The 13,137-nt window shown below is 38.2% G+C and overlaps 1 protein-coding gene across 10 annotated transcripts in view; it reads right to left on the bottom strand.

Annotated features, from left to right (window-relative positions):
- The window catches only part of ACTR3B (actin related protein 3B), a 104,203-nt gene that overhangs the window by 54,041 nt on the left and 37,025 nt on the right, over nucleotides 1-13,137 (bottom strand). For 7 of the 10 annotated variants that reach the window (XM_036899632.2, XM_057504930.1, XM_036899629.2 and 4 more), the window contains 2 exons: nucleotides 2,909-3,033; nucleotides 2,131-2,241 (listed from right to left, as the gene is read on the bottom strand). The exons of 2 other annotated variants lie outside the window; for them this stretch is intronic. In XM_036899632.2, the coding sequence (XP_036755527.1) occupies nucleotides 2,131-2,241; nucleotides 2,909-3,033 (236 nt within the window). The remainder of the gene's footprint in view (nucleotides 1-2,130; nucleotides 2,242-2,908; nucleotides 3,034-13,137) is intronic. One more of the 10 variants, XM_057504932.1, reaches the window with a different exon arrangement.

The raw sequence follows: 13,137 nt of genomic DNA, 5'->3' as shown, positions 1-13,137 counted from the left end.
GGAAAAACTTGCTGTGGACTGTGTCCTGGTGGTGTGCATTTGCTCCACAGGCCAGATTAGATGTCCCTTTAAGTGAAGTAAGAGGGAGAACTCCTTGCACACTCAGCTGAGGCAGACAGAAGGAAGCAGCTAGGCTTGGTGCCTGGCCCTAAAGTCCAATCAACAGGTAGTGACGTGATGTGCTAGAAGGAAAATGCCAAACATGATAGGTGGGAATCTGAGATTTGTTTTGGCTGTAAAGACATAACCACTCAGACACACTGTCAGTTTTGTGGTTTCATTTATTTTACATAAACCACTGTGCAAGGACAGGACAGAAAATAACATAGTGGCCTGTAAAATCCAGTACTTATACTTGGCAATTCCTACGTGTGAAGAGACAGCCAGAAAAAAAGATCACAGCACTTTCAAGGACTTGCTTTAATAGATATTAAATACATAGATTCCACTCACTATCAGAATAGCCTTGTAGTTAACATATTTAAACCAGATAACTCTATACAAAACTCCATATTTAACATTAGAAAGAATTATGTAATTGGATCTAGGACCATTTGACAATGTACTTGCAGGGAAAAAATCCAAAGCTAAATCATGGAGGTTTTAATATGCGGCTTATGGTACATGCAACTGTTCTCCATAAAGCAAGCATTTTGTACATGTAATTAATTTTAACTTAAAAAGAACATTTTATGAAAGGGAACATATAATGTCGAGTAGCACAATTAGAACAGATTCCATAACCAAGAGGTATTTCTTCTCATTTCTCTGATATATTTTATTTGTTTGAACAAGAACAAAGTACCATAATCAGGGCCCACAGCTCAGCTCAATTTTATTTTTCAGTAAGATATACACCCTGGCAAAACAACATCCTGACTCAATTTCCTCTGCTGTAGGAAGCAAAATGCAGAGTCATCCAGTTACTTCACAAGAATGCCCAAGTACACAGCTAGTTTCCTAAATTCAGTCCTCCCTCCATCCTCCTTGCTGTTGGAGACCTGTTTAGGTACTTAACCGTCCGGGGCCCCGGGTGATCAGAGATGGTCCCCTTCCTGGCCCCAGGAAAAGAATCTTGATTAATCTAAACCTGGCAAGGAAATTCCATTCCCCTTGCTAGTGTAGGGGCCGAGAGCAGGCTGCCCTAGATGCACCACTGTGACACGTAGATTATTCCAGAGTTGAAAACCAACAAGTCCAAAAGACTCATGAAGATACCTTGACCTTCTACCCTCAACCTGCATACAAAGAATTTAAACAGAGGACCTGCTCCAGGAAGAGAGCTATCGCCTTCGATAACTATATTATCATGTAAACTAGATGTGGTAGACAGAGAGGGATGCGGCTAAATCTGCTAATAATCTCTGTGCCCACCCCACCCCCAGACTGTTTCTGTCTGTCCCAGCAAACATTTATCAAACATTTACTCTTTTCATATTTCGGTTAATTATTTCCCTTTCCCTGTTGAAGTCTCAGGCCCCTCCTCCCTTCTCCTTGGTTCAGGACAACAAATAAACCTCAATCTCCCTGGCTTTGGAACCCGTATCTATGGCTTCTCCATTGGTTATGTAAAAAAATTTGGGGTTTTTTCTCCTGTTGATGTGTCTCATGTCAATGTGATTCTTAGGCCAGCTAGGAGAACCTCTGGGGGTGGAGGAAATTTCTTCCTCCCCAACACTAGTGACCAGGTTAGGCATGGACAAATGGGGCAAATCTGCTGGGATGGTTTCTGGGAAAGGAATTCTTAATTCTTAAAAAGTGGTTCTACCTCCGAATGCAAATATACTAAGAGGTGGTATAGGAACCTGGGCAGCAGCCATGCTGGGGCCTGAGGGGAACGAACACAAGACGCCAGGTGAGCGCTCTGGGCCAGGTCCTCATTTCTGTGGTTGAGCCACTGAAATACCCAACCCTGGAACTGCCCAACTCTGGCCTTCCTGTTTTGTGAAAAAATGAGCCCCTACTGATTTTAGACATTTTTGGTGAGACTTCTATTACTTGCCAAAAAAGCACTCCAATTCATACAGCTTTAGCAGGAATTAAAAACTCCCCAGGGAACAGTATCTTGAGTTTAAAATCTAAGTAATTAGGAATTTACAGGGTATATTCCTCTTAGTTCCAGTTACTCACCATTAAAAAATAATGATCCTCAGGCTCAGCTCGAAGATATTTAAAAATCACTTGTTCCATGAACCTTTCCATAAGATCCCAGTCTTCAATTATCCCATGTCTTATTGGCCACTAAAGAAAGAGAAACCAAAACAGGTCCAGCTTCAGTTCACAACAGAAAGAGCAACAGTTTATAAGCACTGGGTTAACAGTTTAGCGGACTGAGTTATCAGAGAATAAAGCTCTCCTCTGCTCAAAGTGAATGTTAATTCGTGTAAAGAAACAATAGGCAGTTTAACAGGAGGACTAAATCTTATTATTGTGTATATTCTACTCCACCGCCACTCTACCTCCAAGTACAAGGAGTCATCTCAACACTGGGCTAACAGATGGAAAGCCAATCCACCATGCCGCGATCGGGAGCTCTTTTTTTTTTTTAAGAACAAATGTCTAGTTAAATAATTTTAATGCTTATTTTTAATTAAGTAATCTGCAGCTTTCTGTATCTGACAGGCTGCTTAGTCAACCTGCAGCTGCTCACAGGAGCAGACCTGCCTCTCTCCTGCTCCCAGCTCTCCGAGTCCTTTCTGCATTCCGGGGCTTTGTGAACTCACTTGATGCCCCACATCAAAAATAGCCTATTCAATAACAACAACAAAATCTCTTTTCAAACCTAAGAATAAAAATACACTCCACAACCCACAAGTACAACTTCTAGAGAATCTACTGTTCCGCATTCTCCATTTTACCGCTGTTCTTGGCTGTGCACTTGAAGCAGCAGATCCTGGCAGGAGCTCACCTTGGTGGCGTATGTGGGTTTATCTATGGCTTCATCCCCTATGAAAAAGTCCAGGTCGTCCACTCCCCTCAGCACCCGCCTCTGGGCTTGGTCGACCACCTTTGCTGACTCCCTGATGGCAATACCTTAGAAAACCAGCACAAAGATTTCCATCACTATCCACAAACACTGAATGATCAAGAAAAGATCATATATAATCCCTGTGTATATGCAAGTATATTTTCATGTTAGGGTTATATCAGGGGTTGACAGTGCTCACAGAACAGACACTACCAATGAGGACATAAAATAATACAGAAACAAATTACATTACAGTATTATTTCCAGTATGGCACAAAGGAACACAGCTGGCCTGCTTGTAATGCTGAAAGAAGCTACATTGCTAAATTCCTCAGTTTCATCCAGAAAAAAAAAACCCTCAAGATAGTAAGTAAAATGCCCATGGAATATATATCAATATATTCCAATTTTTTAAATACAGTATAGGAGGAGGCAAAACTCAAAATATCATACAGAACAAGAAAGTAAACTGAAATATAATGCCTATCCACTCTCAAGTCACTTTAATAAAACTGCATCAGATACATCTAAAATACATTTTTAGTCTTATTACAGAAAAAAAAAACTGACCTCCAATTAAAAGAAAAAACTAGGAGGTTGCTGGCTATTAACTGTTGCAAAATTAATCAAACAACTGTATTATGGGAAAAGATTGATGGCTTTATGATAAATTATTTTAATAAAAGCTTAACCCTGATATTTGAGAATATACTTAGCAGTAAATAATCATATAAAACTTCACTCCAGAATTTAACATCTAATCAAATGTGGAAAGCTTCACAAAGAATCAATTTTCCATTTAAATTCCAAATCCTGGTCACACTCTGAGCTCCCATAAACCCATCTTCAAATTTATTCCAAAACAAATTAGTAAATTTATGCAAGTATTTTTCAAAGTAGATATGAAATCCCCAATTTATTACAAAGAATAGCAACAAAGCTGTAGAGTCTATCTGAATACTTTTTATTCAGAAAGAAATCCTGAAGTAATAGGCTGAAGAGGTGAAAAGAAAAAGATACAGGTCAGAAATCAGTCTGCCCACCTCACTCCAACCCGTTGTCATGTTTAGTCTCAAAGCTATCACATTACAAAAGGTGACACAAATCTAAAGGAGAGATTCACTCACATCAGGACTAAGAAGCAGGCCGGACATGGAAATGCTGGGGACTGAGCCCAGAGTAGAGAGCCCACGAGCTCATCTGGGGCCATGAGGCTGACGATGGGGCCAGAAAAGTCTGGCAGGCCATAACTTACTCGAGCAATCTGTAAAAATAACTAAAACCCATCTCTGAAATCCGACATGCCATTCAATGGCCCATTGACACCAACACACAGAATCATCTGATGCACAAGATAGGTATTGCAGAGGGTCACCCCGAGCAAGATGGCCTGCAATGACCTAAAAAATCCTCACATGGTGTGTCCATACAAGTGACAGATTCTAACCTCTGGGCAAAATCAAACTTAATTATGCATGAATTTAGAATTAAACTGCCAAATCAGTATAAAAGACTGAAGAGACAAAGGCAAAAAGATTCTGCAATTCATGACATCATTCCAAGTTACGAAGAATCTGAGGACAATATATTTAACCAAAAATTACCACACCTTAAAAAAATTCTAAGCTAAATAAGAATGAAACCCCCACACTCAAAAATTTTAATGAATAAAGTAAATCTTATCCCTCCAAAAAACGTAGGTCAAGTACTCTGAGCCCAAATTATAGTAGATCTAGGTTTAAGGGGCCCTTTGAAATAACAACACACAACAAAAAAAAGTTTACTTCTTTTAACTATTACACAGGAAGCAACAGAATCCACAGAAGAGAGTAAAGGTACACAAAGCTGATATTCAAAATCTCTTCTTCATACCTAGAAAAAAGCAAGATGTAGTCCAAACCACCCTTACGAACATGAGAGAGAAATGTGGTCAAGAGAATAGCTATCTTCACAGACTACATGACTTCCTGTAGAGTGGTGATCCAGGTCTGCCCAGTAGCCGTCTCCAGCACATCACAGCCTGCTGCAGAGACCCGACTCAGGCGTATACAGAGATGACAAGATGTGTACAGGGGACACAAAGGTGTAATGGATGATGAACATAACAGATAATGGGATAAACATTTAAACATTTCAACTGGCTGCAAAAATGGACACCTTCATGTAATGGGATATCATGAAGCCATGAAAAAGAATGAAGCCGTTCTTCATGTATTATTGATCCAGAAGGACCACTGAGATGTAGTGCTGAGAAAAAAGCCTGCTGCAAAAGATGTGTGTGTTGTGCCACCACTTGGGTAAAAATGTCCGTGTGTGCATATCTGCAGGATAATCTGTAGAGAACATCTCAGGAGGATACACAAGAAACCAGGAATAACAGCGGTCACCTGAGAGGGGAGGTGGGTGGAAAAAGGTTATTTTCACTGTACATCTTGCTATGCCATTTAACTTTTATGTCATATGAACATATTACATACTCAAAATTAATTAAATATGGACTTCTGATGCTGGAAATAGAGTTAACATGCCTTTCCTTATCCCTTTCACTAAGTATAGGTGGAGTCCTTGGACTTTACACATGAAAGAAACACAAAAAGATGCTACAAGGTGTAGAGAAGAGGCTGGCTAGGGACCCAAGAGCCCAGGAATAACTCAGTGGCGAGCTTCCTGGGTTTTCTTTGCCTCTCACACATCCCACACTGGGCACAGGGGAAGCCAGAAACCCAGAAACACTGACGGGCACACAAAAAAGGTTCCTGAAGAGCCTGCATACTTCTCCAACCAAAGGAGATAAAGAAGGCAGCTTTCAATGACAGAAAACTTCCAAACAATAACTGCCAGAGAGAAACAAACCCTCCACCACAGTGTGGCCAGTATGTGGGGAGTCTAGACTGCTACCCATCCAGCAGCAGCAACCTGCCCCTCCACTCCTGCACGGGGGCCTGTCAGGGATGGTCAAGTGAAAAGCCAGGGCTTCAGACACCACCAGGAGGAGCAAGGCACTCCCTCCCTCCCGGGTCAGGCGCTACCTGAAGGCCTCAGCGGGGGGCATAGACTCCCATGCAGCTCGGCAGTAACATGGAACCCTCCCCAACTAAATGCCAACAAATCCCAAGTAGAGAACCTGAACTTGTCCCCAAACTGGCATTAATGTCCCCAAGGAGGGGTGTCCCTCTTCCCCTGCTGGGGCAATAACATAAATGACTTGCTAAAATCTAAGATTTAACTAAGATCCAGAATCTCATAATATAATACCCAAAATGTCCAGATTTCAATTTTAAAAACCTCTCAGTATAGCAAGAACCAAAAACATCTCAACTAAAATGAGAAAAGACAATCAACAGATGCCAAAAACAAGACGACACAGATAACAGGTTACCAAACAAGACTTTAAAAGCCATCATAAAATGCTCCAAAGAGCAATTACAAACATTCTTGAAATAAATGGAAAATAAAAGAAAGTCTAAGCAAAGAAGCACAAAATGACAGCAAAGATAAAAGATATAAAAACAAAAACCACTTAGAAATTTTAGAACTACAGAACAACAGTATCTGAAATAGTATCTCAATGGATGGGCTCAACAGCAGAAAAGGACAGAGAAAAGAATACTGGTCTCAAGGACATAACAACAGAAATTACCAAATTTGAATGACAGAGAGGGCACAGACTGAAAAGGAAATGAATGGGGCCTCAAGGACATGTGGGATATGTAACAGAAGTTCTAACGTTGGTGTATTGTGGTCCCAGAAAAGGAGAAGGGAGGCAGGGCTGGAAAAGTATTCAAAGAAATAATGGCTAAATATTTGCCAAATTTGACCAAGACAAAAATAAACCTACAGGTTCAAGATTCAACAAACACCAAATGAGACAAAGAAATCCATGACAAGGCACATTTTGGTCAAAAATCTAAAAACTAAAGACCAGAGAAAATAATTCTGAAAGCCTCCAGTAAAATTTCTCATTAGAAATCAGAGAACCCAGAAGGAAATGGCACATATTTCAAGTGCTAAGAGAACTGTCCACTCAGAATTTTATATTCATCAAAGATATCCCTCAAGGAAGCAACCTAAGTATCCATCAGTAGATGAATGGATAAAGAAGACGTGGTACATACACACAATGTTATATTATTCAGCCATAAGAAGAAAACAAATCCTACCATTTGCAACGACATGGATGGAGCTAGAGAGTATTATGCTCAGTGAAATAAGCCAGGCAGAGAAAGACAAGTATCAAATGATTCCACTCATCTGTGGAGTAGAAGAACAAAGAAAAAAAACTGAAGGAACAAACAGCAGCAGAAACACAGAACCCAAGAATGGACTAACAGTTACCAAAGGGAAAGGGACTGGGGAGGACGGGTGGGAAGGGAAGGATAAGGGGGAAAAAAGGGGCATTACAATTAGTAGGCATAATGTAGGGGGGGCACGGGGAGGGCTGTACCACACAGAGAAGACAAGGAGTGATTCTATAGCATCTTACTACACTGATGGACAGTGGCTAGAGAGAGTTTTCTAAACAGAGAAGTGTTAAAAGAAGGGATCTTGGAACATCAGGAAGGAAGAAAGAACAACAGAAAGAGCAAAAATAAGAGTAATTGCCATTACAGTTGACCCTTGAACAACATGGGTTTGAACTGTATAGGTCCACATGTGTGGATTTTTTTCAATAAGTATATTAGAAAATGTTTTTGGAGATTTGTGCCAATTTGAAAAAACACTTTCTTTTCTCTAGCTTACTTTATTGTAAGAATACAGTATATAATACATATGACATACAAAATATGTATTGACTATATTATTGGTAAGGCTTCTAATCAACAGTAGGCTATCAGTAGTTAAGTTTTTGAGGAGTCAAAAGTTACACACACTTCTGACTGCACAGGGAGGTCAAAGCCAATGCTGTTCACAGCTCCACTGTACTTTCCTTCGAGTTTTCTAAATTGTTTTGTCAGATGAAGCAAAAATTGTACCACTGATGTGTTTCTCAATATATGTAGAGGAAACAGTTAAGATAATCATATTAAAAATGGGGAGTATAAAGGGACATAAAGGGAGGTAAGGTTTCTACATTTCAAACTGGTAAAGTGGTGACACCAGTAGAGTAAGAAAAGTTATGCATATATATAATATAATAGCCAAAGCAACCACTTAAAAAACTATACAAGATGCACTCAAAAATACCATAGATAAATCAAAATAAAATAGGTAAAACAAAACAGACAAAAAAAAAACAAAAACAGAAAAAGCAAGAATCAGTAATTACAACAAACATAAGTGGGCTAAATACACCAATTAAAAGACATACAGGCAGAGTGGATAAAAATCATGACTAAATTCTATGCTGTCTTTACAAGAAACTCCCTTCAAATATAATGACATAAGTAGGCTGAAAGTAGAAGGATGGAAAAGGATATTCCACACAAACATTAGTCATAGAAAGTATGAGTGGCTGGCTATACTGTTATCAGAAAAAAATAATTTTATAGCTCAGAAAAACTACCACTGATAGGTCAATATCAAATAATGATAAAGAGTCAATCCATGGAGACAACACAGGAATCCTAAATGCGTATGTATTAAAGAATGTAAGTGTGAAATATGTGAAGCAAAAACTGAAGGGAGAAATAGACAAATCCACAATTACAGCTGTAGAACTTCAACACCTCTCTCAATAACTGATAGAACAAGTAGACAAAAATCACCACGGATATGGAAGAACACAACAACCCTTTCACCCTATGGGATCTAACCAACATGCACAGAACAATCAGCCCAACAAGAACAGAATACAAAAGTGCTCATGGAACCAAAGTAAACCTAATACTGAGCCATAAAAAAACCTCAGTAAACTAAAAGAGACTGAAGCCATACAGAGTGTGCTTTCTAACTACACCGGATTAACCCAGAAATGAATAACAGGAAGGTAACAAGAAAATCCCCCAGACCCTTGGAAACTAAACGGAATAGATGTAAATAATCCAAGGATCAAAGAAGAAATCTCAGGGAAACCAAAAACTACATGAACAGAATGAAAATAGAAATACAAAATATCAAAATTATGTAAGACACAGCTAAAATAGTGCTATGGGGGAAATTTTTAACACTGTATGCTTGCATTAGAAAAGAGAAAAAGTCTCAAATCAATAATCTAAGCTCCCACACCTTAAGAATCTAGAATAAGAGCAAAATAAACCCAAAGCAAGAAAAAGGAAAGAAATGAAGAGTAAAAGTCAATGAAATTTAAAACAGACAAATAGAAAAAAAATCACTGAATTGAAAAGCTGGCTTCATTTTGCCCTGCAAAAGACCCCATGAAGATGATGAGAATACACACTATATACTATGGGAGAAATTATTTGCAAACCACATAGCTGGCAAAGGACTAATATCCAATATATATAAAGAACTCTCAAAACTAAACAGTAAAAATATAAACAATACAGTCAGGAAATCAACAAAAGACAAGAAGAAACATTTCATGGAAAAGGATATTCAGATGGCAAATAAACACATGAAAAGCTATTCAACACCACTAACCATCAGGGAATTAAAAATTAAAACCATGATGACGTATCACTACACACTTATTAGAACAGCTCAACAGTGACAATACCAAATGTTGACAAGGATGCAATGAAACTGGCTCTCTCATACACAACTAATGGGAAAACAAAATGGTATGGCCACTATGGGGATACTTCGGCAGTTTCTTAATACTAAACATAAACTTGCCATACAATCTAACAACTGCAATACATGGTATTTATCAAGAGAAATGAAAAATTAGGTCAACACAAAAAACCTGTACACAACTGTTCATAGCAGCTTTATTTGTAATAGCTAAAAACTAAAAATAACCAATGTGTTCCTCAGTAAATAAATGTTTAAACAAACTGTGGCACACCTATACACTGGAATACTACTCGGCAATAAAAAGACACAATCTATTGATAGATGCAACAACTTGGATGGACCTCAAGGGCATTATGCAAGTGAAAAAGCCAGTTTCAAAAGGCCAAATACTATATAATTCCTTTTACAAAACATTCTCAAAATAACAAAAATACAGAGATGGAAACAGATTAGTAGTTGCCAGAGGTTAGGAATGGTACAGTGGGGAGGAATATACGGAATTACAAAGAAACAGCATGAGACAGATCTCTGTGGTGATGAAACAGTCTATATCTTGAGTGCAGGGTGGTCAAACATGGGATAAAATGACACAGGACTGCACACACACTGTAGCAATGACCTGGTTTTGATACTGTACTATAATCATATAGGTTCAAACCTTAGAGGAAAAAGGGACATGCATCCATTTGTAGTTTACATCCCTATGTAGAAATTCCGTAAACTATCTTTACAGCTTCCTGTGAAACCATAAATTATCTCAAAATATTTTAAAGACAAACACACTTTGTAAATGATTTAAACAAATTTAAAAAAACACCTCAGCTGTAATGATGAATCAAAATTAAAGAGACAAAACATTTTAAGAACACTTGCTATAGCAGTTACAAGACAATAGTTAATTTTTTAATAGAAATTTCCAGTATAGCTCCCAAAAGAATATTATATATTTTACTAAACACTCAAGGAATATGTAACTCCCCATCTTATATAAACTGTTCCAGAAAGAAAGCTAACAAAGCCAGAAAATTTTTGTACAAAACCCAGACAAAAACAGTACAAGGAAAATTATAAACCAATCTCATTTTTGATTACTGCAAAAATTCTAAGTAAATATTTGCAAGTACAATCCAGCATGTACTTAGTATTTCATAACCTAGTAGGATTTATCTCAAGAATGAAATAAACAGTGCAAATTTCAAAATATATTAATATAATGCATTTAGGAACTTAGGTGCCCAAAACCATACAATAATCTCAACAGATACACAAAAAGCCTTAAGTATCAATATTTATTCAATATTTCTTTTCTTTTCTTTTGTTTTATTATGGTATTATTGATATACTCTTATGAAGGTTTCACATGAAAAAAACAATGTGGTTACTACATTCACACATATTGAGTCCCTCCCCCATGCCCCACTGCACTCAGTGTCCATCAGTGTATTAAGATGCCACAGATTCACTGTTTGCCTTCTCTATGCTACACTGTTTTCCCCGTGATCCCCCACACCATGTGCACTAAACATAATATCCCTCAATTCTCATTTCCCTCCCTCCCCTGTTGCCCTCCCACGCCCCTCCCCTTTGGTAACCACTAGTCCCTTCTTGGGACTCTGTAATTCTGCTGCTGTATTATTCCTTCAGTTTTGCTTCATTGTTAACACTCCACAAATGAGGGAAATCATTTGGCACTTGTCTTTCTCCACCTGTTATTTTACTGAGCATAATAACCTCCTGCTCCATCCATGTTGTTGCAAATAGTAGGATTATGCTTCTTTCTTATGGCTGAATAGTATTCCATTGTGTGTCTGTACCTCCTCTTCTTTATCCATTCATCTACTGATGGACACTTAGGTTGCTTCCATATCTTGGCTATTGTAAACAGTGCTGCGATAAACATAGGGGTGCATCTGTCTTTTTCAAACTGGGCTACTGCATTCTTAGGGTAAATTCCCAGAAGTGGAATTCCTGGGTCAAATGGTATTTCTATTTTGAGCTTTTTGAGGAACCTCCATATTGCTTTCCACAATGGTTGAACTAATTTACATTCCCACCAGTAGTGTAGGAGGGTTCCCCTTTCTCCACAACCTTGCCAACATTTCTTGTTGTTTGTCTTTTGGATGGTGGCGATCCTTACTGGTGTGACATGATATCTCATTGTGGTTTTAATTTGCATTTCCCTGATAATTAGTGAGGTGGAGCATCTTTTTATGTGCCTGTTGGCCATCTGAACTGCTTCTTTGGAGAAGTGTCTATTCATATCCTCCACCCATTTATTAATAGTGTTATTTCCTTTTTGGGTGTTGAGGCATGGAGGTTCTTTATATATTTTGGATGTTAACCCCGTGTCATATATGTCATTTACAAATATATTCTCCCATACTGTAGGATGCCTTTTTGTTCTACTGATGGTGTCCTTTGCTGTACAGAAGTTTTTTAGTTTGATGTAGTCCCATGTGTTCATTTCTGCTTTTGTTTCCCTTGCTCAAGGAGATGTGTTCAGGAAGATGTTGCTCATGTTTATATTCAGGAGATTTTTACCTATGTTGTCGTCTAAGAGTTTTATGGTTTCATGACTTACATTCAGGTCTTTGATCCACTTCAAGTTTACTTTTGTGTATGGGGTCAAACAATAATCCAGTTTCATTCTCTTGCATGTAGCTGTCCAGTTTTGTCAACACCAGTTGTTGAAGAGGCTGTCCTTTCCCCATTGTATATCCATAGCTCCTTTATCATATACTAATTGACCATATATGGTTGGGTTTATATCTGGGTTCTCTACTCTGTTCCATTGGTCTATTGTTCTGTTCTTGTGCCAGTACCAAATTGTCCTGATTACTTTGGCTTTGTAGTAGAGCTTGAAGTTGGGGAGTGAGATTCCCCCTACTTTATTCTTCTTTCTCAGGATTGCTTTGGCTATTCGGGGTCTTTGGTGTTTCCATATGAATTTTAGAACTATTTGCTCTACTTCATTGAAGAATGTTGTTGATATTTTGATAGGAATTGCACTGAATCTGTAGATTACTTTAGGCAGGATGGCCATTTTGACATTATTAATTCTTCCCATCCATGAGCACAGGATGTGTTTCCATTTATTTATTGGTATCTTCCTTAATTTTTCTCATGAGTGTCTTGCAGTTTTCAGAGTATAGGTCTTTCACTTCCTTGGTTAGGTTTATTCCTAGGTATTTCATTCTTTTTGATGCAATTGTGAATAGAATTGTTCTCCTGATTTCTCTTTCTGCTAGTTCATTGTTAGTGTATAGGAATGCAATAGATTTCTGTGTATTAATTTTATATCCTGCAACTTTGCTGAATTCAGATACTAGATTTTATAGTTTTGGAGAGGATTCTTTAGGTTTTTTATGTACAGTATCATGTCAGCTGCAAACAGGGACAGTTTAACTCATTCTTCACCAATCTGGATGCCTTTTATTTCTTTGTGTTGTCTGACTGCTGTGGTGAGGACCTCCAGTCCAGAACTATGCTGAATAAAGTAGAGAGAATACGCATCCTTGTCTTGTTCCTGATCT

The sequence above is a fragment of the Manis pentadactyla genome, chromosome 7 (genome assembly GCF_030020395.1).
Source record: "Manis pentadactyla isolate mManPen7 chromosome 7, mManPen7.hap1, whole genome shotgun sequence".
Lineage (NCBI taxonomy): Eukaryota > Metazoa > Chordata > Mammalia > Pholidota > Manidae > Manis > Manis pentadactyla.
The sequence above is the reverse complement of the archived record's forward strand: the minus strand, read 5'-3'. Positions and strand labels throughout refer to the sequence as shown.